At 43.7% G+C, this 27,760-nt stretch overlaps 1 protein-coding gene across 6 annotated transcripts in view; it reads right to left on the reverse strand.

Annotated features, from left to right (window-relative positions):
- The window catches only part of Igf2bp2 (insulin like growth factor 2 mRNA binding protein 2), a 130,494-nt gene extending 104,714 nt beyond the window's left edge, over positions 1–25,780 (reverse strand). For 2 of the 6 annotated variants that reach the window (XM_063261197.1, XM_063261195.1), the window contains exons 1-2: positions 25,508–25,779; positions 23,946–24,006 (exon numbers count right to left, since the gene is read on the reverse strand). In XM_063261197.1, the coding sequence (XP_063117267.1) occupies positions 23,946–24,006; positions 25,508–25,685 (239 nt within the window). In that variant the 5' untranslated portion in view covers positions 25,686–25,779. Of the gene's footprint in view, positions 1–23,945; positions 24,007–25,507 lie in introns of all 6 variants that reach the window. The other 4 variants (XM_063261199.1, XM_063261196.1, XM_063261198.1 and 1 more) reach the window with 3 other exon arrangements.
- Between the last annotated feature and the right edge of the window lie 1,980 nt (positions 25,781–27,760).

The raw sequence follows: 27,760 nt of genomic DNA on the forward strand, positions 1-27,760 counted from the left end.
CTACGCCAAGGTACCTCATATCTACCGACTAGCACAGACATGTCCTTTTGGGACTGGCTAATTTCACCAAGCACATCTTCTCCGCTCCTCTATGCTGCAACATGTGTCAGAATTCCCTTCCTTCCTTTAAGGATGAATGTCCCAGTGTACTAAATACCACATTTTGTTTACCCACTCATCTGTCAAGAGACACTTAAGCTGCTCCCACATTTTGGCTGCAGCAAATAATGTTGCTATAACCATGGATGTGCAAGTATCATTTCCAGTCTTTGCTTTCAATTATTTTGGTTACATATATCTGGAAGTGGAAATGCTGGCTCCAATGATGTGTCACTGCTATTTTAGAATGTGTCTAAAAAGTGACAAAGATGAGACTAAATTATCTTGGTAAATTCTTTAAGAAAATGAAGATTGGTTCTGTTTTTCAATTTTGCTTTACCTAAAAGCAGTAAGTTATAAGAAATACAAAGGAAACAGTGTAACAACAGTGGTCAGGAGACTGACTTTGTATCAAAATCCAGTATAACAAGCTTTTTTATCTAAGGTACCTATGCAAGCTTTTTTATCTAAGGGTGTGTGAATTTTCACAGGCAAGAAAATAAACCAAGAGCATTCTGTGGGTTCTCTGATTCTACAGAAACTTAAAATGTATTACTATGTTTCTTTTCATCGTTTTTTCCTTTAGTATAGTTTAAATCACCAAACATATTAGAGCTTTAAAAAGTATCTAGTTAAGGAATTTAGTGTACTATAAGAGTTCTTAAAGACAATTAGTTCCCCTGAGGTAGACAATCATGGCTGTGATTAAATACAATAAGCAGTAGTTTTTTCTCTAGCGATACATTTAAATTTGATAATTGCTTTAGAAGTTCTAGAACATAATACCTGTATAACCTGAGTCACAGCTTAATCTGAGTCACTGTGAACTTGTGGTTACCATGCAGGAGTTGGTATAATACTATTAATGCATACCAGGCTCAGTATCAACAGGGCATAACTGCCAAGGAAAGTTTGCTACAATCATTTGGTCCAAACAATACTTTGGTTACTGAGCAACATACAGTTGTCATCAAGATCCCCCAGTGACAATGCATTCTGGATCAAAATGCAAATGAGGTTCCAGGTAAGACACCATCCACTCGCAGATCTCTCCTAACATCCCAGAGACCAGACATCACTCTCTTTCCTGGGAAGGATCTGAAGAGTAAGACACATGCTCCCCTAGCCTCCTTCCCACAGCTCCCCTGGAACTGTTTTCTATTAGGTTTCTGCTTTCAACTTCCGGGGCCAGAAGGCCAAATAGAACTCCTGGTTTGCCTCACCAATGGATATTTCAACTACTTGATTTTATGGATGGTTACTTTTTTCTTTTTTGTAATTTTTATTTTAGAGAGAATAAAATCAAGCAAAATAAAACATACCCAATTAGAACAAAATACTGTAAATAACACAGGACTTCAAAACAAGATTAATAGGAAATCAACAATGGCTGCCAGAATGCCTCTTACTGTTTTCAACATAGCTGCCCATACCTTCAGACACAGTACAAATCAAAAAAACCAAAACAGAATAGAATCAATAAAACAAGCCAATGAATACAAGAAAGGACTTCAAAACAAGACAATAGTAAATCCAAAATGGCTACCATAATATGTCTTGTTACCTTTGAAACAACTGCCCATGCCATAAGATACAATAAAACAGAACAAGACAGAATGAAGCCTAACAAAACAAAAGAATGAAAATGACACAGGACTTTAAAATAAGATGATAGGGAAGTAATGATGGTCACCACCTTCAGCAGGAGATCCCCTATAGATGCTACACTGCATACTGTGATCCTCTGAATAGATGACCAGACTATGATACACTGTAACCTCCTCAGTCCCTCCCATCCTGAGTGAGGAGGGGTGGTTCGCACTCACATTGCAGGAAAAGGGACAAACTCAGGGAAGTGTCCCATCCAGGGCAACACCAGCAGTAAGGCACACAGCCAGGCTGGACCAGGTCTCCTGGACCATGCTCAGGGCTCTTTTTTGACACCCCATTTGCCCACACTCTCACAAGCCTGTGCCAACTTGGCCATCCCGAAAAAGAACATTTGAAGGTCCTCGCTTAAAAAGCAGCCTACAATTTAACAAGTGCACAGGTACTTTCAGCTCTCATATCTATTCAGCCGATAGGAAGGACTCTGAAAGAACCAAAGCCAGAGAAATTGGGGATCAGTCAGTCCCTTCACTTACAAGTGCTTTTCAGGAATATGAATACCCTTGTTCTCACCCCTCCAACAATGCCCTGGTCCCAGAGCCTTTAACCACCTCAGGGCTCATTCCCAAAGTCTACTGTGGGACAAGCCATCTACCTAAGACTTCCTTGGACCTTTTTTACAAACTCAGGTACTCCAACTCCAAATCTTTCCTATCCAAATTCTGAGGGGACAAAAAGCATGAATGTTTACTACATAGTATGTTCGGGAAACCATATACCTAAGATATAGTATATACACTTTTCCTCAACACTGAGAGTCTTGGAGGCCACTTAGGGTGTGCATGACATTCATGCCTATTTTATTGGACCTGGAGCATAACTTTATTATTTTAAATGACCATGATGGAGTAGAATTATCGTATGGTTGATTTTATGACATTTATTGATCTCATCTACAATTTACACGATGCCAAGGCCTTGATGAGGAAGTTAACACCCAAATATGACGCTGGTCCTGTGGGAAAACACCATGGCTTCCAAACAGCTGGTTTTATGGAGGTGTTTTTATGAATGGCAAGGCCGTGAAAGGGAACTGTCAATTCAATAAAACTCAAGTGAAGCAAAATGTTCTTCCTTATTCGATTTTTAGGAGGAATGAGTTGCAGAGGATGACGGGGAGCACATTCTCAATCTCTGCCCTGTTCCTCCACCCCTGGCACTGTTTGTGGCACAAGGGTCACCTGGGGACACTTAAAAACCAGTCATGCTATATACCCCACACCATGAATCAGAATTTCTGAGGGTAGACTCAGGCACGAGTTGGTTTTGTTTTGATTTGGTTTTAGGTAGTGCCAGAGACTGAATCCAGGATCTTCCCAGAGAGTTGTATTTGCAGCCCTCTCCCTCTTTTTTTTTTTTTTTTTTTTTTTTGGATACAGTCTTACTAAGTCGCTGTTTCCCAGGCTAGGCTCAATCTTGTGACCTTCTTGTCTCAGTCTCCTAGAGTGCTGGGACTACAGAAACGTAAACGAAATTAGTATTATTTTAAAAGATCAGACTGCTCCTCATTAAGAAGTGCTAAGATTTCAAGACGGTTTTCAACAGCATCAGACACAGGAAGAATTTTCTGCTTAACTATGGATTAAAACAGGTAACAGGATGTAGGATGCCCTAAGCATTTTCATTACTGAAGTTAAACCAGGATACACTGAGACACAATTTGAACCGAGGAAGAGCTGCCTATAGAACGGCTGGTGCAGTGTTAGCTCAGTGCCCGAGCTGTCATTTCTGCTGTTCTAGAGGAGTCAACACATTCCGACAACTGCCATGCTGAAATTCCCACACGGGGGAAGAGGGATTTGGAAGGACTGAGGGAGGTTTTACTCAGGACCAGCCTTCCAGTCTCCACCACCTGCTACAAAGGCTGCAACAGCAGCGCTAATTACTCCTGCTCTCAGAGTGCATCTGGACCTTGTCCCCCAGCTCCTAGGAGAGGAATGGGAACTACTGGCTGGTGGCAGGCTGTGGGGCTGCCCTCCTTTTGTATGCCCACGCTTCATGTATGGGGGCACTTGCTATGTTCTTGGGAGTAAAGAATGAGGTAAGCAGGAGGTCCTGAGTTTCATTCCCAGCACCCAAAATGAATGATGGGAAACGGACAAATGAATGATGCCATGTGGCAGCTTCAGGTACCCAATAGCAGAGCTGGGGGAGGAGGTAGAGGTCAGGTTCTAACTGAGTCTTTTGCTAAGTAGCAACCTGTCAAGCATTTTTAAATTAACTTTATTGGTACATTCATCAAAGGGAATCTGTACCTACACAGTAACTTCTTTTTGTTCTTCTCTCCCTACTCCCCTCAACCTTCTTCCCTTTTTTTCAGAGAAACTTTGTTTCCATTTTCCAAAGGAAAAGAGGTAGAAGGAAAAATGGAAGGAGTTTCTCCCTCCTGTTGGCCTCCTTCCTTCTCCATCTCTGAACACTGTTTCCAGTATCTGTTGTATATTTTGGTCTTTGTTTACACTTTCCGTTTCTCACCCAGAGAGACACTCCCATACTTGAACATGCATCCAATTTATCAAACTAAAGCGTGTAGACTCAAGGTGTATGCATTTACCTAGAAATGTCTCCATGGTTATCTTTATGACTGAGTAGTACTCCATCGTATTATAAAATCCCACATCTTTTTTATCCAGTCATCCATTTAGGGTCATTTGGGCTCTTTCCAAGATTTAGCTATTACAAACTGTGCTGCCATAAACATGTATTACTGTAGTATGAGGTTTTAAATTCTTTTTTTTTTTTTTTGTCTTTTTCTTTTAATCGGTACCAAGAATCGAACTCACGACTGCCTGCATACAAGACAGGTGCTTATGCCACTAAGCTAAATCCCCAGCGCCGATTTTAAATTCTTTTGGGAAGATACCAAGAAAGGGAATAGCTGGGTCAAATGGAACCTGTATTTTTAGTTTTTTGAGGAATCTCCACACTGATTCCCACAGTGGTCACACCAGTCTACACTCCCACCAGTGATGGAGAGGAGTTTGCTGCCCCCGCAGCCCCACCAGCATGTATCATTGGTTGATTTAAGAAGGGCTCTTAAGAATCACGGTAACACAAGAAGCTGGTCCTGGACTGGTAAGGGTGAGAAGCACCACTTTCCTGCGTATTTTTCTTAACAGTAACAGGAGACCCTTCATAGCAGGGTGAGAGAGGGGCTTCTGTGCCTTATTCTAACCCTTGCCCAGTATCTTGAACTCATCATTAAGTCTTAAGAACATTTCTAGATTATTCGAACATTATCTGACAACTGAACTGGGGAAACTGAATGCTAGCTAGTCAGTTACTTTCTTTTTTTTATGGGTACCGGGGATCGAACTCTTGACCACACTCTTGCAAGACAGGCGCTTATGCCGCTGAGCTAAATGCCTAGCCCCTAGTCAGTTACTTTCAAAATCCAAAGCAGTATCACCAACTAGGTAGCCAAGCCCCCCTAATCCCAAGTAACATAACTATCAGCTGAGTATAGGTCCCTAAAATCCCAGGACAGAAAATAAGTATCTACAAGTAAAGGATTTTTTCAAAATGAGAACACCCACAAACACTAATTATTAGAAGAACTGAAATCAGTGTAGAAGTTAAAGGCTAGATGTACGCAGTGGAACGCTGACCTGATAGACATTACAGACCACAGACAGCATCCTCCACCTACCAGCTGGAGATGCACAAGGTCCTATTTCTTTGTTTTTGTACTGGGAATCAAACTCAGGACCTTGCTCTTGCCAGTCAGGCACTTGTGCCACTGAACTACATCCCAGGCCAGAAATTAAACTAAAATTCAAATTCAAGAAAAGTACAGATCACACACTAGCCCCAAACTGCAATTAAAATACTACTGTTTGTTGGAGTCTTCTGAGTGACTACTGAAGTACTGGAAAACAAAAATTACTAAACTGAGTCTTCTGATCAAAACTGTTATTTTCTGTCAATTGAGTATTGCATTGTCATGATTTAAACTGAACGCAGTCTTCTGCATGGATGGATTTGCAGCCACTTTCGGTCATAGACAAGCCCTGAAGGCATCGTCCTTTCTTCTGTGCGGCCAGCACCTAGATGCGGAGTGTGTGTGCATGGTCAGGCTGGGGGTACAGTCAGCGGTAGGGCACTCACTTCGAATGTGCAGGCACAGAGTCCAATCCCTAGCACCACACGCACAAATAAACCAAGGGAGGGAGAAATAATCTGCGTCTCAAAGCTATCAGAAATCTACAACAAATCCATAGTGTAGTTCACTGTCCAGTGAAACAGAATGAAATAAGACCATGGGAATTTATTCTGCCTACCCTTTTTAAAAGAACATTAGTGTACGTTTGCAGTTTGTGCAGTTGAGGGTCCTCTGGGGGAGTGGGTGTGTGTGTGTGTGTGTAACACAGCTACATTTTCTTTTAAATCTCCTTCCCCCTTGCTCCCCACCTCTCTCTGCTTCCTCTAATTTCCCTATCCCCGTTTTCATTCTTGTTAGTATTAATCTTAGCTCTTGCTTATGTCATGTTTCCAGTCATTAAGGTTATTAGGCTCCAGGACATGGCAATCTCTACTCTGCTTATTTCCCCTTCCCCTCTCCCTCTCCACTCACCCATTCTCCAGCACTCCTTCCCCCTTGCAAGAGATCCACTCCTGTCTCCTCCTATCCATCCTTCATTCTCTCTCTGTTTATATTTTGTCTTACCCAATCCAGAGATACCATACAGTATTTATGCTGTGTGTCTGGTTTATTTCACCCAACATTGTATTTTCCAGGTGCATCCAGTTTCTTGCAAATGCAAATCTCAAACTTGCTCTTCTTTATGGTCAAGCAGTATTCCATTATACATAGATAGCACACTTCCTTTAGCGATCATTTGTTGACAGGTAAAGGCTGCTTCCAGTACTTAGCTATCACGAATTACGCTTCTACACACCTTGGTTCGCACGGATTGCTGCAATGCGGTGTCTTAAGCTCTTTGGGGAAGATGCCTCGCAGTGGGACAGCTGGGTCACATGGAAGTTCTCATTTTAGTTCTCTGAGAGAGCCCCATGCTGACTTCTATATGGCTGTACTAATTTACATTCCACCAACAACCTGAAAGGAGGGTTCATTTTTCACTGCAGCTTCGCCAGCATTTGTTGTTTTTTGATCCCTTGATGACAGCCCTTCCTTCCAGGGTAAAATGGAATCTTAGCGTTGCTTTAATTTACATTTCTCTAATGGCCAGGGATGCTGAGTATTTTTTCATATATTTGTTGGCCATTTGTACTTCTTATTGTGTGAAATGTTTATTCATGTCACTTGCCCATTTATTGTGTGTTTTATTTTAAGTGGTCTAACTTTTCTAGAGCTCTTTATATATTCTAGGTATTAGTCCTCTGAGGAGTAGCTGGCAAAAACAGTTTCCCATTCTGTAGGTCATTCACTCTGATTCCTTTGCTAAACAGATACTTTTTAATTTAAAGTAATCCCATTTTTTGATTCTTGCTGTTGTTTCTTGCACAATTATGATTCTATCTAGAAAATCTTTTCCTACACGTGACCTTTGTTTTACATTCTTTGAGGGAGGAAGCAGCGGTTATCCAACAAAGGAATCAATATAACAATAACAAAACCATAAGAAACAATATAAACCACTCAAGACAATTAGCTACCTAACATACTGCACAAGCATTTATAGAAAACTCATATGCTAGCTAGGGATAGTGGCACCTTTAATCCCAGCACTCTGAGGAGCTGAGACAGGAAAACCACAAATTTGAACCTACCCTGAGCAACTGGGTCTCAACATTTTAAAGGGGATGAGGAGCTAGCTCAGTGCAAAGGCTCTGGGTCCAATCCCCAGTAGGAGACCAAAACAAAACAAAACTAAAACACCTCATGTTAACTACAAAATCATTTTCTCTACCCAATGAAACTATCTGGCAGGACCGCTTTTTTTTAGTAGTCTTTTGTCAGTTTATTCATGTTATAATAGTTCACAGAAAGCAGTACAAAACATTTTTTTAATTGAAAGCAGGAGGATGTTTAATGTATGCATCTAAACTTCCTACTAATCACAGGTCTCCTTCTTAGTCCAACTGGTTTCATCAATGAAGCCCCTGTATAATTAAGTCTAACTCTGACCTCACACCAGGAACTGACTGGCGTCTACCAAACTCAGAGACACTGACACTGGTCTTGGTTCAGAAGGGGGGCTGTGGTGCACATGACAGTGAAGACACCCAAGTATCTGCACTTTCTGTGAGCTTCCCAAGACCCAGGCTCTCGGGCACACCTGGAGTGGGTCTACGCTAGCTCAGAAGCATTTCTGAAAGTCCAAGAAGCACGAGGTTTCCAAAGCCTGATAGCCACACACAGAGCACCCACGCCACAGTGGGACCCGCAGGAGTCCAACCAGAGCCCTGTGGGAAGGGCCGGTGCCCAGGCTCCACAGGAGACACCAGGAGGCAGGGCCACAGAGAAGCCCAAGAAGCGGCTCTGCAGGCCAAGTCAAGAATGTTCTCTTCTACCCTAAATGCTGCTTTTCTGGACTTGAAAAACAAACCAAGGGGCAAATTAAGGGCGGGGGAGCTGTCTTGAGACCTTAGCAGGTCACTGGAGCTGGCTCAGCCCGCCAGATGGCTTCTGGTTTTCCCTGCTCCCTCCTCCCCCAGGCTGGGATTATACGGAGAAGAAAAGTCACTGCAAAACATGAAGAAAAAATACATGCCCTTGAGAGCAGATCCACAGGCAGCCAAAATATTTTAAAAATGAACAGTAATAAAAAATAGGCACAGAGGTATAGATGACACTGGGCCCCCAGAGCTCAGTGGATTCCTTGTTCCTGCTTACCTGTAACCTCCTACCCTGGAGATCATACAAACCTGAAACACATCTTGAGCTCAGTCTCTTCACTAAGGGTAGTAAGGGAACTTTTTCTTAACTTTCTACAGCAGGAAAAAAGAGTAAATATAGCCGTTGAACTGCATTGTAAAGGAAAAAAACCCAGCATGATTCTAATCTATGGAGGGGTCAGCAAACCACTGAAGAGCACACAAAAAGAGAAGTGGGTGAAATGTTAGGGTACACTCCAGCTGACTAGACTATACAAGCTGTGCAGAAAATTTACTATTATATTTACCCTTAGATTTTTTTTTTTAAATGAAAAAGCTGTCTTTCCTAGAGAGCAACAATCCTAAGGGACTCTTATCATTCCCTAAGCCCCAATCTATACATGTTCAAAAGGAAAACAACCAAAATAACTTTCCGTTGCACATAACTCAAATTATTCAGACAAAAAAAAGTTAAACGGGTTATGGGAATATATAATGTAAACAAAGCACTGAAATTCAAAAAAAAATTTTTTTAAATATAACTATTAATATACTGTATTTGAAGTCAAAATGATTTAGGACATCCTACAGAGTTGAGAGTTTAGCAAAATGCTCATACAAAATAAATCACTCAACCTCAGCATGGATATGCTTGAGTCAGAAACAATCAGAAACAATGTAAGAATGCTATCTAATGTCCTATACCACTAGAAATGTCTGCAGTGTTGCTAATGTAGACTAAAGGTAGATACCAATGACCTGTGATGCTGTGGAATTTTAGCGGGGGAAGAGAACTGGAAATATATCAAAGTGACCACTGCATTTTGCTTGAGCAAGACTTAGTCATATTTGGTATAGTAAATGGCATATTTCTTAGAAAACCAATGATTTTAAAGAAGAGTAAATATATTTTCCTTTTGTAGACCATGGCTAACCGCAGTATGGCACAATTCTGGAGAATAAGACCTCACCCAGTTACAAAAATAGCCAAAAGGATTCTTGCTGCTGGCAGAAAAGTGACAAACATCTTTATTGATGCTAGAAAAGAAGTGTGCTAAAATTTTCAATCAGGCATTTAAAAAAAAAAAATCAGCACTTTCAGGTAAGACAGGGATTAATTAAGCAGCATTTTTCTAAAAGGTGACAAAATTGAAATCATTCTTCAGGAAAAAGAAAGTAAAAAGAAAAGGGAAAAATTTGAAGTTGAAAGCTACAAATGTGATCCTCCCTGGAATACTCTGAACATTCCAGGCCTTGGTTTTCTAACCTGTGAAACAGGGACAGGAAGGCCCAGCCATCCATCCCCTACTTACAAGCTGTTACGAAACTTCAGTAAGGGCTGTAAAAAGATTTACCAGCCCTGTTGTTTCACAAGACAAGCCAGGCGTGGTGGCACACTCCTGTAAGCCCAGCACTCAGGAGGCTGAGGCAGGAGGATCCCACAAGTTTGAGACCAGCCTGGGCTATAAGGTGAGCTCAAAGCCAGCCTGAACTGCATGGTAAGACCCCAAGAGTAGGCTGGACACAGTGTCCCACGCCTGACAAGGACAATGAGGCCGAGTGATGACACCCAGTGTGGTGACCGGTTATAAAAGGCGGTGTGGTGCAGGTCCCTTTCCCGTTCTCTGAGCTCCCTTGAGGGAAGCCCACTGTCCTGCCTTCAGTGAGAAACTGAGGCCTCTGGCTAATGTCCACAGGGGTGAGCCAGGTAGACCTTGCAGCCCTACTGAGCCTTCGGAGGTCTGCAGCCCATCTGGCAGCTCGCCCACCATCTCCCGAAAGACACTGAGAAACCCAGCTCAACTGCTGCCACCATATTCCTGACCTCAGGAAACCTGTGAAATAATAAGTGTTGGTTTTAAATCACTAACTCTGGGAGTCATTTGCTCAAAGCAATAGACCACTAACTCAGAGCATCTGATGGCATCTCACTTTGCAATTAATGTTTAAAATGAGCTACTTCTTTGAGTATGAATCACCATGTCCAACAGCAAATGGTGTTGTACTGGTCTTGGTTTTCTACAGTGACTTTTAAATTTGTCTATTTAATTTATTACAGGCTGAGCAGTCCTAATCCAGAAATCGGAAATGTGAAATTCTCCAAACTCTGAAACTTTTTGAGCACAGACATGCCACTACCAGTGGAAAATTTGAACCAAGGATGGTGGCATACCCTCGTAATCCCGGCACTCTGGAGGCTGAGGCAGGATGATTCCAAAGCCAAACACAGCCTTGGTGACTTAGCTATTTTAGTGAGATCCCCATCTCTCAAAATTAAACAAAAAGATACAGTTTTTCAATCCTAATTCCAACTGCCAAAGTCATTTTAATTTTGTTTTTTAAAAAAGTCCTTGAGGCAACTGGCAGTTTTTTCCTCTAGTTTGGCCTTTCTGAGAATTCACTGCGCCCAAGGCTTAGAATCCATATGGCCTTCAGTTTCCTCAACTTAAATACAAGAAAGTGCAACGTAACCAAAACACTTTTCCAACATTTTTAAAACCATTTTTTAACCACTGAATTTTTCTACCGGTACACACTGCTTTTAAAACCATTTGCCTTACATTAGTTGTGTAACAGACAGAATAACTCAAATTCTTATTTTAAAATAAGTGCTTGCCAGACATATAAGGATCATACTTTCTTAGAAAATGGCTTAAAATATAATCTATAGCCAGGGCTACAGCTCAATGGCAAAGCACCTGCCTCGCAAGCACAAGGTCCTGAGTTCAATTTCTGGTATCAAAAAAAAAAAAAAAAAAAATCACAAACAAACAAAAAAAAAAAACCACATACACACTGATAAAGAGACATGTTTTTCCCTTATATGAAAATAGAGGCTTATTTTTTCATGACCACATCTTATTAAACTCTATATGAACTTTTACAACTTCATACATTGAGTGTATGTACAGCAAGAGACAAACTTATGTTTTATATCAAAGAAGCCTATAAAAATATAGGGTGCTTCAAAATGGAGAAAGTAAAACAAAACAACTACCTCATACACCTAGATGAAGGAGAGCTGCTGTAACTGGGACCTAACTTACTTTTGGGCTTCCAAACAGCTACCGTTATTCAGTGAGACACATTGATTCTTCCAGTTTATCAAAGGAAGGACCTTTCCCTCCCACACACCAACCTACACGTGAGAGACACCAACACAGAGGACAGTATCGTCACCATTTTGAAGATGATCCAGATTTCCATGCGGCAGGAACTGCAAAATGAAAACCCACAAGCCAGACTAAATCCATGGTGGTGTCCTTCTGGGTCCTCACCGTGTCTATAAAAATGTTGGGGGCTGGGGATTTAGCTCAGCAGCACAATGCCTTCCTGGCAAGTGCAAAGTTGTGAGTTTGATTCCTGGTACCACAAAAAAAAAAAAAAAAAAAAAAAAAAAAAAAAAAAAAAACCACCTAAATTGGTACCTATGTTTTACAATGTGGAGATTTAACCTAAGAACTCTGACTTTTGGCTTTCCCCGAAAAATTAGATTTGGGAACACTGGCCCTGCATTTCCAAATGGCAGCAGGTGACCACAGCTGACCAAGAGCTGACTTCCTTCCCTGCATGCCCAGAAGCCTCCGGGTCACCACTCCTTCCCCCCATTGACCAGTATCGGCCTGTAGAAATGAGTATGGACTCCAATAAACACATGATGACTTCTCATGAAAATCCTACTGGACAAAAACTGGGTGCAAAGCCAGCCATGGTGGTGCTCTCCCATAATCCCAGCACTTGGGAATCTGAGGCAGGAGAATCGTTTCAAGTTCAAGACCAGCCTTGTCTCAAAAAAAACCCAAAAAATAAACAAACAAATAATAATAATAATAATAATACACACAAGGGCTTCAAGGACTTTTTTTCAGGGATTCCCAAGCGTCTTTAGCTATAGAGTAAGAAGTGGCAGAAGGAGTGGATTTCTGGTTTTGGTTTTTCAGTGCTACTAGAGATTAAATCCCAGGGCCTTTGCACTGAGCTGTGTTCCCCAGCTCATTATAATTTTTTTAAATTTTAAGACGGGATCTCATTAAGTTGTCTAGGCTGAGCACAAAGTTACAATCCTCCTGCCTCGGCCTCCCAAATGGAACACAGGCATGTGCTACTATGTCCGGCTGGGGAGTATTTCTCTCTATCTTTTTCTTTTTTAAACTGTAACCTTTTCCTGAACAAAAGTCATACTGGTAGGACTGAGATGAAAGAAGTGCACATTAGAGTGACACAGCTCATGTCCCATGGGACTGGTCAGGCATCCTTTCTAACTAGTTCAAAATGCCTTGAAGCTCACCCCTGTGTCCACAGGACCCCAGTATACACAACAGATAAAAGGAGAACTGCTCTGCTGCAAGAAGGGGTCACCAGGCCCACCTGCTTGGTCTCCTTAGTGCAGAAACATGTTCTCTTCCAGCTCTGGGCTCCACGTCACTACACTGGTCACTCTTCAAAGTCAGTTGACACCCATGGCTCTGCCAGGAGCCCGAATGCCAGCACAGGCCACGGAGCTACCTGGAACATTCTCGAAGGGCAAATATTCGGTTGGTGATTACAGGTAAACCCATAGGTTTACTAGACTGACATGCGGCTGGCAGAGCAAACATTTGTTTCTGAAGTGAACGTGACAGGAGGTGGAAGCCACGGCACAGGAAGCAGATGCAGAAGGAACCCGGCAAACCCTCCTGAGAAAGGCGCTCAGGATGGGCTCGAGGGCCGAATCAAAGAACGGAGTCCAGGTCCCGCGCTCTGCTCTTCTACACCAAACTCTAGACTGAGCGCCTGCCTGCCCAGGAAGCAGCGAAGAAAGCAGCCACTTCCACACTGCAAGGCGGGCCGGGGCCAGCGTGAGTGTAGGACGCACGGCCACCCCTTCCTCCCATTATTTCAGAATCTCCTCCGAACCCCAAGGCCCCCAGGAACAGTGAACAGTGTTAAAATTCAGCACCACCACAGGAATGAAAGATACGACTTTCGCCTGGAAATTTATAGGGCCGGTTTTAACATCATGACCACAATGGTTACATGTAAACTAAAGCCACCAATCAATTCTAGTATCTAAATGAAGGTTCTGACAACACACATCAAACCATAGCACCAGAATCAATGAATGAAAGACCCAAACTACTATGATGCAGAATTATGTTAGAACCAATCATCTGCTGCCATGCTCCCCGTCCCCTGTAACTCTGAAAACAATTCATTCTTTAAACTTACTTATTTCACACCTATATCTGTTTTGTTTCAAACAACTGAGCAACTAGCACCGCTCTGCCACCGTCAGTATCTTGTGAATAAAGAAAATGTGTAAAACTTCTAATAAGCAGCTAAACATTTAAATTATTAAGCAACTAGTATTTTGGTCTTGATTCCCTCAAAGGGACAACAGAGACCACATTTTGAAATATCTGAGTTTAAAGTTTGGTTTCTAAAGATTCACGATTTCATCATCTTCACTGGTGGCACAGCTCAGGGAGTCTGAAACAGCTTAGTTTACAAATTCAGTGTCCCTGACTGGAAGACATCACTATCAGTCTGAAGAAAAAGGAAAAAAGGAAGCCAGCTGGATCTGGAGGAGAGGTCAGATGATTTATGCACCCACAGCTCATTTTTCTCCTCTTCGATGGTGTGAAGAAGTGGTAAAGATGCTGTCCCTTTACAAAGGATAAACACAACTGCACTTCCAGGGAAAACAAAACAAAAACAAACCAAACCAAAACAAAAAAAACAAAAACAAAACCAGGCTTTCAGCACCAGAAAATTCCTTCCCAAACTTCCAACCATTTGCAGAAGTCGACAATGTGTGACCCCCCACACCCATTGAGGCTCGTGTGTCTGCGGCACATTCCAGGGAAGCGTGTGCCACAGAACCCATACATTCCAACACCCTGAGCAAGCACACACACGCCTCCCCGGCCGTCCCAAACCTCAGCCAACCAGGGGGCACCCAGGCTGAATGCAGCCCACACCCCGGGCTCTGCACCTCAGCCTTTCCCAGCCAGGATGTGCAAAGGGGCAGGAGAGACACCGGAGAGAAGGTGGTCTCTGCAAGGCCTGAAACAAAGACATGCAATCCCTTTGCAAGGCAGGCCAGCCGCGCACGCACAGAGTTTTTAAATGTCAAAGAAGGAAACAGGCTGCTGTCACACTGGCGTTACTGTCGGTGAGGACCAGCCATTCCCATTTCCCTGGCACACGCTACACACCAGGGTTTCGTCCCACAGTCACCTGTGCTTCAGAGGCCGCTACCCTCCCACCCCTTCCTTTCTTAATATTTGAAGACGTTAAACTGAGCTTCTTCTGCGAATCTGCTTATCATCACCTACATGGGCTCTCAAAGAGGCACAGAACATTTTACTTCCAACCTTATGCATACGATGATGAAGAAAAACACCCACTTTTCAAAGTATGCACACTATTCAAATCACAGAGATCAGGAAGCACAAAGTAAAAATGTCTCCAATAAAATAAAATAAAAGTTAAGCAAAGTAAAACACTTCTACACAGCACAAGAACTACATGGCCTGTCCCACTCAGTAGCATTTTCAAAATATCCTTTCTTTCTTAAATTCGTAGGTTTAGCTGAGCATGGTGGCACATGCTTGTAATCACAGCACTTGGGAGGCTGAGGCAGGAGCATTCTTGTGAGTTCGAAACCAGCTTAAGCGACAAAGTGAGCCCAAGGCCAGCCTGAACTGCATAGTTAGACCCTGTCTCAAAAAGACAAGACAAAAAAAACTTAGATTAATCTGTCCACAGAATTACCACTCAATTTTTGCCTAATTTTTGAAAGATAAAGAGTAAAGAGAATAACATGGTAATCAAAATGTATTTTCTAGTATTTTAAGGTCCCTGGCTAAAAAAACTTGTGATTTTATAATAAATTATACAAAATTATACTTTGATCAAAAAGTACCACCTCTCTTTCCAGGAATTTAGCTCAGTGGCATAAACTGCCTGCCTTGTAAGCACAAGATCGTGAGTTACATCCCCAGTACCGCAAAAAAAAAAAAAAAAAAGCACCACCTCTCTATCTGGAAGGAAACCTGTTATTTCACTGGTAACATAACTGTATCTTACACACTATGTTACTCAAGTCATCAATGCACAAGAGGTTTAATTTTATGTTAAAAGCAACATATAAATCTTTTTTACTCTCTATGGCTTTTTCATATGGCAGAAGGATTTAAAATTTTCTAATGTTAATAAAATAACCATTTCATAAAATATAATTTGAAGAATCCTGTATTTTGCCAGCCATGGTGGCATATGCCTGTGATCCCAGCACTCTGGAAGGCTGAGGCAGGAGAACCACACATTCAAGCGAGTCTGGGCAACTTAAGGACTTAGCAAGACCCTCTCTCAAAAAGCAAACAAACAAACAAATAGGGCTGAGGACATAGCTCAGTGCACAAACCCTGGGTTCAGCCCGCAGCACCACAAAATAAACTAATTAACTCGTTAAATTACAGATGTCAAACTTTAACATTCTGGTCAAAAGCTGAGCTGGTAAAATATGCCCATAATCCCAACACTCAGGAGGCTGAGGCAGGAGGCCTGTTGTGAGTTTAAGCCAGCCTGAGATACACCATGAGTTCAAGGTCAGCCTGGACTACACAGGGAGACTGTCTCAAAAAACAAAAACAACAAAGAACAAAAAGCCTAAGGATTTTTCAGGATTAAAAAAAATTTTTTTTGGTCCCAAAGATATGGATTACAGATAAGATTCCTCCCACATTTTCTACCCTTGACTTACAACCAATTTTTAAAGCTGCCTTTCTCCTTTCATATAACTACAAATGCCTCGAATATATAACTTCTTCAAGAAAGTTACTTCAAATTCAAGTTCATTTTTAGTTGTTTTTCAATGACACTAAATTAAAAATACACTGAACTTCAGCCCCTTATTCAGCCTATATGCTGTGTACCTCTTCTCATATTCTCAGTAAGGAGTAACATGCAATGTTACCTTATGAATTATGCCCATACTCTCATGATTTCCCGGGTTACTGTACTCGAGCTAGACGGATGGACAGCAAAGATAGATACTATGGCAGTGTGTGAAAGCAGTTTTGGTCTAGGGGAAGGAGACCTTTTAGAGTCTGAAGCCTGATGACCCTCTCTGTAAAAGGGACTAAATACAGTCCAGGTGTTGTTAGGAAGCCGAGCGCGTCCGGCTAGCGCAGCTCCTCAGTAAGTGCGGTCCTCACTACCCTTCTACCTCTTCCCATCTCCTGAGACACAATTTCATAAAAAATGCCACATCCACCCTGGACTGTACTAACCTGAAGACATACATGGAGCTCGAAATAACCTCTTTAACCTTTTTTTCCTGAGAAAATCCTCCCACCACCACCAATATAAAGTTCAAAGAAATTTAAAAGAACAAGAGAATAAATGCAGAAGAATTAGCAATTAAAGGAAAACAGAACTGTACTTCACACGCTTAATTACCTGGTATTGTATTCTGATTCATGGATGCAATGACTACATCATTAGTGAAGAGTTCTCAGGTCTCTATGGATGTTCACCCTATCCACATTCCCGAGAGATGTGAAAGACCTTATTCTGTACAGAAAGTGAAGCAGACAGAGACATCACCTCTAAAGCAAGTTTAGAGCAGAAGCTGAGAAGGACATGCCTCAACCAAAATGCAACACTGAGCTCCCCCAGGAGGGCCCCACCAGGTGGGTGCCTGCGCTGGACTTTCACCACATGGCACGCGGTTCTGAGCAAGGCCATTCCCACTGCTGCACCTGTGGGCTCCGCCGTGAAGGAAAGTGCCTGTTTTGGCAATGTCCTCTTCCATCACACAAAGAACACAACCACTTAAAAAAGCCTGGGCTTCCATCAATGGGCCATCAGGAAGATGGCAGTAGGTAATGCTGCTTTTAAAAGTACCCTGCTTTGTTTCTAATTATTTCTTCCTAGAAATAACTATAACAAAGTACAGATCATTCAGATGGAGGTAAGAATTAGGATTGTTGGAAGAGGTCAGTTTTCATGCATTCCCATCGCTTTTGAACAGCATCCTTTGAATATTACATTTTCAGTTGGCCTCTTTAATTCAAAAAGTAAATGGATGTGAAGCACATGAGAAAGAGGATGACAAGCCCTGGCTTCTAGCTGTTCAGCTTAATTTATTTAATCTGCCCTAGATAAATTAATTTCTCTGAGGATAAGTTTTTCCATCTGAGAAAAGGGATAATATCAATTTTGCTATCTTTTTTCACAAAATTATTTGAAAACATGAGATGATACAAAGGAGGCTGCAACAGCCTCCTCGCTTCATGAACCTAAGACGCAGGCACATAGAAATTCACCTGTCTATACCAGCAATGCTAGCGCTGTTTACACATCAACACTTGGAACCACAAAACAACCTTTTGAATCACATTTAAAACAAAAAAGTCAAGCTTCTCCCTAAAACAAATTCACACTTTAGGACCTGCAGATTTTTCTGATCACTAGGCACAATATTTCATATAGGAAAATACCAGAAAATCTAAAACATGTACCAGAACTCTTAATTTTCATTAATTGGGCTTATTAAAACACTTACTTTAACAGAATGAGAAAATCCTACTGAAAGGTTCACATCTTAAAAAAAAAAAAGTATAAAGCAACTAAATAATTAGAGAAATCCAAAACAAACCGACAGGTCTGTCTTACTGTTTAGCGAAAACCATCAGCCTGGGGAGATGTGTAACTCAAATGATGGACACAGGTTTGGCTATTAGACTTGATCAGCTCCCACTAACACAAAACCATCCATTTTCACTGGTCTCCTTATTTTACATCAATATGCCATCAAACTCTGAACTAAATTAAAGAAACAGTAATCACATCCCACCCCTCTCTTTTAGCAGCCAAAGTAACAGAATCTAAAGTTTTCTTAGCAAAAGAAAATAATTTTACTTCACTATTTTACGGAAAGACAAGACTAAAGTCCATGATTAAAACAGGAAAAGTAAAATCTTAAAAATAATGCTCTGAGCAGTCTGCAATTTTGCTGCCCAAAATAGAACCCATATAGTCCATGCCACCAAATGAAAATTATAAGTTTGTAAGCACGAAGTCAAATTATAAAGTAAAAGATCTAAAATGTTTTAATGGTAATAAATGGGAGGGAAAACTCTTATCTTTACTGGAAGGTGCTTGGTGTTTATTTACTAGTATCTGTTTAGTGTCCCAAACAAATCTGAACTTGAAAACTGAGTGTAGGACGGATAAAATTTGACTAACAAATTATTTGGCCATGTTCTGTTAAAACAGAACTGTCCCACCCCTCAAATTGAGAAGTCAGTCATAGCATTTGAGAGATTATGCTTTTGATTAAAATTTGAGAACACAACTTTTTTAATTTGGTTTAGCTGAGCACCACCAGTTTCTCACCCCAAAAACAAAATCAAAAGCACTTTTGTAGTGAGTAAATGTAATTTTTAAAACTATAGTCTGAAATTTTAAATTCAACTTTTTAAAAGCTTCCAAAGAAACCATTTCAAAGCTATGCTGCTTTTAAGGAAACTGACTCAGTATCTGTTATGCAAAATAACAAGAGTGCTTTCCAAAGTATAGAATTTTCTAAATGAAAACGCATGAAGTTGAAATTTTCTGACACTTAAAAAATGACTTACGGGTCATCAAAGCCTTCACAGAACCACTTAGGAGAGGTGACATGCAAGCTAAAGGGAAAGGAGGTAGATTCTGCCCTGGGATGATTCTCTGAGCAAGGTCATCATAGAAGCCGCCACAGGTGGCTGTGAGGACTTCCACAAGGTGAACCAGCTCCAAGGGTCAGGCCGGGGTGGGAACAAACACCCTCCCACCTGATTGCCTTCAAGAGTTTCACCACCCGGGACTGAAATCCAGAGCAACTGTTGCTCCATAACATCTCCTCCTCTTCCCTGTTGACACCTTCTGTCCCAAACGACTGTCCCCACAAACTAAGCACACACATTTGCACACACCCCACTGAATCAGAGATGACACACTTCACACAGTAATATCCTTGAACAACTCTGACCAATTGCTCATCTACTTTTGAGATTCATTACCAGATTTGGAAGAGTGATTCAGTTGTAGACAGCAAATATTTATAAAGTATAAAAGCATCAAACATACATAAGGATTTCCTGTAGCAATCTGTTTTTTCACAGCTTTTCTGAATTTTAACAAATGTAATCAGGTTACAGCTATTCTTTTAGGCACAATTCAACATCATTTACATTCTTTCCCAAGCCACTAAAAAAACTGGAGAAACCCCTGCACGTTTATTCAAAATAACACTGAAATTCTAGTTTTTGATTATGTAATTAGTTCTAAAGCTCCTAATTTCTTTAAATTTTTTCAAGTTAAACAGCATTTCTTTTAAAACTATATTGTACTTTAAATCATTATGTATAAAAAGCTTTGCACAAGGCCAGGGACATGGCTCAGCTGTGCAGCACCTGCCTGACAAATGCAAGGTCCTAAGTTCAATTCCTGATACCAAAAAAAAAAAAAAAAAAGGAAAAAAAAGGTTTGCACAAACATAACATTTCTCTTATCTATTAAATGATAGCCTCAGTTTAACATAATAAAACACAAAACTCTTAGACCATCTCTTTCTGGTTAGCTTATTAACTATAATTACAAGGAAATACTATTGAAAAGTACAATTTGGCAAATGCATTATGTACCTTTTAGAATTTACATTTAGGTATTTTGCTATTAAACACTTCCATAAATTGTTACTCTAGGATTTAAAATTAGCATTTAATGAATTAGGAAATCAAGCAAAACATAAAATCTATTTTGATTTGTAGATTTCACTGATTTTTAATGTTAAATAATATTTTTTAAAAAACCAAATGACTACTCTACTAAAAATATAAACTAGAGTTTTAAATCTACATCATTACCTAAGTTATCAAGTAAGTTTCTTTCTTTACTGCTTCTGTAACTGTAATGCCTATGTCTTACAAGTCACAGAAATGTGCACTCCCTAGAAGGGTATTAAAATTAACCTTAAAAGAGGAAACTAAATGTCCAATTCCAAAATCAAAAGTAACTTTAAAGTCTGATATTATATATTTTACATTAACATGTGATAATCACACATGAAATCTACAATAATTAAATCCAGGCATCAATTTGTAATTCAACAAATTCTTGAAATGAGACAACCATATAATTAAAAAGTCTCTTCTGTTTCTAGAAAATTAAAAATTGATACAGCAAAAGCCTTTGTTGCAGGGAGGGCTTGAGGTTGGGTGGTTTTCTCTCTCTTCTTTTTTTTAAATTCAACTATACACAATGTAGTACATACAAGCAAAGTACAATTGAGATACTGTTTTCTTTAACATTCCTATAGGAGACCAAATTCATTTGCATTGGAGAGAACACAATTACTGATTTTTAACCATGAAAGACAAATTCATAGCTTTTTTCCTACACTACCTCACAGCAGTCACACCATCTCAGTGGAAGCATGTCTAGCATCACTTAGTTACTTCCTAAAAGTGGGAAGAAATTGCATTTTTCAAAGTTTTGTTTCTCAGACTCATTCAACTTTAGATACAAAGGCACATTCAAGTCAGTATGTCTTAGCTCTGAACAATTTTTGTAACATGTTTGTGTACCTATACATGACTCTTTTTTTCAAAAGTAAACTTAATAACCAAAAAAGAAATTTCTATCAAGGAAGTTTCCACAACTTTAAAGGGTATCAGTCTTTTCATCTTTGATCCATATGTACTACCAAGCAATATGAACATAGAAAGAAGATCTAAGGACTTTTAATCCAGCAGACTGAAAACAACTTAGAGAAATGAATGTGTTGTTTGTGGTTTACATGAATTTGTACTTAAAAACAAAACTCACATGGCAAAAAGAATGTACTACTACTTAATGACTGACAAAATAATGGTATCTAGTCTGTCTACTGCATAACAGCCCATTTAAAATGATGCTGAAACTGTTTAATCAAAGGCTCAATTGGTAAGCAAATGGCATTCCAATAATTTTATAAATTAAGATAAAAATATCTCACTCCAAACTATCATTAGCTTAAAAAAAAAATCCATTTGGGATGCAGATAAAACTGCTTCTTGAAAAATCAAAGAAATAAGTACAACATACAGAAAATCAGCACTCAGTTGTTGAATATTTTTTAAGCAAGCAAGCAAGCAATGAGGCTAAACTATTTCCTTCACATTTTCACTTCATCTAACACAAAACCACATATAGAACTGACTTACAGCTCACAAATTTACTTCTAACTCGTTAATTTCCATAGAAATGCAACAAAAGGGCACCACAATAGTCGCCATGTAACATAAAAATTCTGGTTTCAAATGTCACAGGACCTGGTTTCTTGAAAGCCACCAGTGTGGCAGTGCCCAGTACCACACGAGAACACACAGCTGCCTCATCCCAGGACTCCACTCGGTTCCCAGTGCCAGCCATAGCTCTCTCCCTCAGCCTGCATACAAGTAGCTAATTTCTGCATTTTAATCTAATAGAGGAAAGGAAAAAAGATTAAAGCCATCCAATAGAAACGGTAACACTCCTCCACAGCAGCAGCTTATGCATACATTTGGTATGTTAAACATCTTCAAGCATAGTGAATCATAGACAGCACATTTTAATCTACCTTCTGGGTATTTCCTATCACCAATATGTTAAAAGATACATGTACTAATAGGGCAAAGTCCCAGATTGTTCTTTATACTAAAAACCTGAGACCTGCCTGTCATTCTAAATTTATACAGACAAAGTCATTTAAATGATACTCCAGCCAACAGCCAATATCTGCATTTGAAAGAAAAAAGCTAAAACTGATACATTTGTTCACAGATTTTTACTTGATGTTAATGACTTTAGATAAACGGGTGTTTCATGCCCACTGCCAAATTCAGTGATGTACACTGCAATGTGAAATGAGAAACCAGCTAACCAAAGTTAAGATTCCGGTGATGTTTATTAATTATAACCCCAAGAAGGATACACAATAGCTAAGGGTCAACAGAATTAGACATTTATAGAAACAGGGCGTCAAATATTTTCAATGGTTCTTTCAAACATTATTCAATATTGTCATCAAACTTCTAAGTGTTAGATGAATAATTTAAATTTAAATAGTATAACAGAAAGCTCCCACTTAGCCTCCTCAAGCAAAATACAAAAATTAAAGAAAAGTTTGTAAATCTAGAATACTTTATTAAAACCAAGCAGCTCCACATTGCTTCTTTTCCAACATAAGTAGCTTAATAGGAGACATGAAACTGGAAACTAACTCTTCTCTCTTTATTTTTAACAAAAGATATTAAGTAGTTCTCAATATGTCACAGAATCATTTGTGAAAGACATCCTGTGGTTTAAATTAAAATTTATCTGCAAGTGCGCTCACATGTTTTACAAATTCTTCAGCAACGCAACCAAGCCCTTATAAAATTAAAGAAGCTTGTTTTAAAATCTATTCAATCTTGGCGAAAAGCAAGACCACCCTACTGTCAACACAAATTGTGAAGGTGGTAAATCCAAGACTCCTCTTAGCCTTCCCAATTCAGCCACTTAATGACTAATGGTGAAGAAGAAAGTGGAGAACGGGGAAGCAAGGGCCCAAATTTAAAGTCCACCATAAACTTTAAACCAAGATGTTCTCCCTCATTCCTTCCTCCGCAGATATTTCTCCTGTTAGCAAATCACTGTTAAGTCCAACACCCACAAAGCTTGTCACCCCTTCATTAATACTGCACTTAAATATAACCCTACATTTTTGCCATTGCTATTTCAGCCTCAAACATTTCTTCAGAGCAACAATAACAACACAACGTGCTCACAAGCAACGCTCAGTTGTCTGGGACTATAAAGTCTAGCTTTTCACTGCCACCCAAACCAAACAAACCTACTTCTTTAGAAGGCTATGCAAAATCCTGACCCCTTACTGAATAATTTTATTTCACATTCATGTAAAAAAGAAAAGTAATTAATCGCGTAGTTGAGTTAAGCAATTCAGCTGACACAGTAAATATTTACTCTTAACATCTCACAGGAAGTCTTGACAAGCATTTGTTGCATTGTGTTGGGAGTAGGGGTGGGCGTGGGAAGTGGGGGGTGGGAGGCGATTTTTGATAAACAAGTTAAACGGTCCCAAAAAGCTGAACCTACCTTGCGTTTGCCTTCCCGACCCCCAATTAGGCAACCAGATATTTTCCAAGTACAGTAAACACCTTATATAATGAAACTAAAAAAGCTTAACTTTCTAAACTGTGTATCTCCCCTATGAAAACAAAAACCTTTTGTAAAACTGTAAGAACACATTTTTTAAAAAGTTAAAGTGTATCTTTTTTACTTAATACTTAAGCCCAGTCCACAAAAAAAAAGAAAGAAAGAAAAAACCAAGCAAAGGTCTGTATATTTACCTTAGCTTTTTAGAGACTGAATAATCAACTTCCATGATTTTCCCATGCAACTCCACTTTACCTTTAAAACAGAAATTTAAAACACTCAGAACCTTCCGGAGCTCAGACCCGGGGGGTCTAGAGAGGCGCGCACACAACTCTCAGCTCGGGCTCCGCCTTCGGGCGCCCTCAAGGGGTCTCCTACCCGGCTCCGGCTGGGCGAACTTGGTGCCCAGTGGGGAGAACGGTGGGCACCCTGGGGTCTCGGGCAGAGGTGGGGAGGGTGCGAGCTGGGGCCGACCCCAGGTAGAGCTGTGGGTGGCATTGACGGAAAAACAAATTTAATAAAGAGCGGCGCCAATTTGAAAGGATGAGCTCATTTGAAACTCAAGCTGCAGGGCTGGCGCGGCCCCACTCCTCTCCCGGCCCCCACCGTCCCATTCCGCTAATCCGGGACCCGAGGGCTCCACCGCGGGGTCCCCCTGACCCCCTGCCCTTCCCTCCCGGGGACCCCGAGAAGGCGCGCCCAAGCCCCCCGGCGGTGCCGCCGCCGCCGAAGCCCCGTCCCTGCCCGCTCCGGGGAGTCACCTTGGCCTGGCCGCCACCCCGCCCCCACCCACACCCCACGCGCCCCAAACCGAGGGGCTCCTGCGAACCGGGGCTCGGGGGGCGCGGGCCTGGGCCGGGGGCGAGCGCGGCTCGGCGCGGTGCGAGTGCAGCGGCGGGCGGCGAGCGCGCGCGGGGACGCTGTGTCGCGCTCCGACTCCGTCTGGGCTCCGGCGCGCTCGCGGGCCCCCCGGGCGCCTCTTTCCTGCTTCTCAGCCCGGGCCCCCACCGAGTTGAGACAGGGCACCTCGTAAAAAGGTGCTTCTGGCCAAGCGGGAGGCGGGGGCACGGGTGGCGGGAAGCCCCCAGCCCCGAGTTCTTCTCAATAAAATCGGACAAAAAATTCAGGGAAAAATAGGAGCGCTGGAGAGACCAGCCAGAGGGGACTGAGGCTCGGGAGCAGATCGCGGGAGATGTGTGGGCGCGCTGGGGCTGGGGTTCAGGGCCCCCCGAGACGCCGAGGGGCTCGTCAGGGTGGAGCTCAGGGGGTGCCGAAAGCGGGGGGCCGGGGGGCCAGGTGGGGAAGGGGCGCGAATTGAGAGTGCGGTTCGGGGACGCCAGAGGCGAAAGGTCCCGGGCACGAGGCTGGGCAAGAAGAAGGTCCGGCCGAGGAGGGAGGGATGCTGGACCCGGAGGGGGTCCCCGCAGAGGGGGTGACAGGAAGGTCAGGGAAGAGGGGGACCCGGGACTCCGGGGTGGGGGTGGGGGAACTCCAAGGAGCCGCGGGGGCACGGGCGCCCCCCGAGAGCCAGCGAGCAAGCCTCGGGGACCCTCGCAGGACGCGGGGCGCCCGGGTCGGCGGGCGGGGGCCGGGAGGGGCGCGGGCCGGCAGTGGGACCCGCGGGTCGGGTGCATGGAAGTGAGTGTTCGGGCGCGGGAGCCCCGCCGGGCGCCGCCCGCCGGACTCGGCCTCCCCGCGGGCACCGTCCCGGCCGAGCAGGGCTTAGCGGGGGCCGGGGTCGGCGGTCCGTGCTCACCCGAGAGGGTCTCGATGGCGCGGATGGCCCAGTTCTGGTCGGGGTAGTCCACGAAGGCGTAGCCGGACTTGAGCAGGACCTGTCCCGCCAGGGGCAGCTTCCTGTCCCCGAAGAGCTGCCGGAGGTCGTCGGCGGTGACGGCGGGGCTCAGGTTCCCGATGTAAAGCTTGTTCATCATCCGCGCCTTCCCCGAGAGCCCGCGGCTCCCCCGGCCCGGTACCCGGCGCTCCTCGCCGCCGCCGCCGCCCGCGCCTCCCGCGCCCGCCCGCCCCCCGCCCCCACCCGCGCCCTCGGCCTGGCTCCCCCCACCGCGGCCGCGCGGCCCGCCCGGGGGCAGGGGCGGAGGCGGGGACTGCGCGGCGGCCTCCTCGGGGCAGAGTCCCGGGCCGGGCGGCGGCGGCGCGCGGACAAAGCGCTCTCTCTGCCTCTCGCTCGCTGCTCTCCCTCTCGAGGCGGCGGCGGGAGGAGGAGGAGGAGCGGTGGCGGCGGCGGCGCACCCCGCGTGTGTCCCAGTCGGTGCGAGAGTTTGTGCGGGCGCGGCCGAGAGGAGCAGCGCCGAGCGCCCCTCCCCGGCCCGCGCCGCTGCGCCCCTCGCCGCGCGCCCCCCGCGTCCCGAGCGCTCGCACTGCTCCTCGGGCTCCCGCCTCGCGGCCGGGCAGGCGGAAGCGGGTCGCGGCCCTGGGCGCCGGAACCGCGGGCTCGGGCGCGGGCGCGGGCGCGGGTGGCAGCCGCGGGCGTGGGAGGCGGAGGGGCGCGGGGAGCGCGGAGCGGGCTGTGCTGTGCGCAAGGTGGACCGGATGTGAGCGCGCGGGCCGGCCGGTGGGGAGGTGCGGCTCGGAGGTGAGAGTCGAGGGCGGCCCCGGAGACGGCAACTTTCACGGCAACTTGGCCGAGCCCGGCTCCCTGCGCGTGCCCGAACGGTGCGCCTGCCCGGAGCCCCGCTTCTCGCCCGGGTCTTCGAGGCGACCATGGGGCACGTGCGATAGGAGGGTCGCAGGCGGGAGTCTGGAGAGCACGGACTGTGGACCCCGCTCCGGGAAGTCGCCTCCGCCGCGGGCCTCAGTTTCCCGACTTGTCAGGAGAGGCAGAAGGTCGAAGCAAACCCTGACCCTCTGCGCCCGAAGAACCCAGTCTGAGATTGACAGCTTCTCTTTACACTGGAAATGTTGAGGGCTCCCGTGCGGCCCCTCCGCGGCCAGGTGGCGGGTGGGGACGCGACTGTGGATGGGATCGGCTCGGGGTGGGGGTAGGGGCGACGCACGCTGCAACGCTGCACGGCGGGGCTCCCTACTCTGAGCCAGGGACGGGGGGGAGGGGTGTGGCTGGGAGCTGGGGTGCACGGGCTGCTGTAGGAGTTCCCCCAGAGTGGCAAGGAGCCGGCAGAGGAAAGACGTCCTTCCCAGCGGAGCAAACAGCTCTTCTGACGGAAGAGGCAGGCTTACGGTGGGAGCAGTACGAGGGAAGAGACCCGCCGACTGAGGATTGCGAGCTCCCGGGCCCAGCGGGATAGTCTGAAGGTTAGAGCCCGGTCGCAGCCAGGAAATGAAATTTTACAGGAAAGAGGAAAAGTGGCAGGCTTCAGAGTTTGAGAGAGCAGAAAAGTCCACCAAGCGACTGACTTTATGGGAGTCTCAGCCGAAGGGTTGATCAGAGAAGTGTTGGATTTTTTGGTGAGGGTTATGGGCAGCAAAAGGTTGCTCTGGGTGGTCAAGACACAAATGTAGGGATGGAACAGGTTCGGGTGTCCTGGCTGGGTCATGAAATATTATCCTTGTCTATTTTTGCCATTCATGAAGTGGGTGGAGAGAAGGTGGTTTGTGGGATGTTGTATCTTCAGAAGGTACTCTCATCTCATTCCCAGCACTGGTCCCGTAGAAGGCCTCCCTACTCCGCACAGACCTTTCTCCTCTGCCCAGCTGTGTGGCCTGACACGTCCCACCATCTTGAATCTAAGTGACTCTATAAAAAAGCTATAAAAACAAAAACCAAAAGGAAACCTTGCAGGGGATAGTGGTCAGAGTCGCCATGAACCCACGCTGCTTTTTTTTTTTTTTTTTTTTTTTTTTTTTTTTTTTTTTTTTTGCCCCTGGAACTTAAGAGCTTTAAAATACTTTATCTGGGGAAAAGAGATCTTCTTAATTAGTTGTCCAGAGAATAAAAATCTCACTGAAATTCTCACTGAATATTTGCAGTTTTTTTTTTTTAATTCTGGCCTTAGTCTCAAAGATCTATATATTTCCTCCTCTCTAGAAT

Source organism: Cavia porcellus, unplaced genomic scaffold (assembly GCF_034190915.1).
Source record: "Cavia porcellus strain 051 isolate PalLab524CR breed Dunkin Hartley unplaced genomic scaffold, mCavPor4.1 scaffold_14, whole genome shotgun sequence".
In the NCBI taxonomy this organism is placed as follows: domain Eukaryota; kingdom Metazoa; phylum Chordata; class Mammalia; order Rodentia; family Caviidae; genus Cavia; species Cavia porcellus.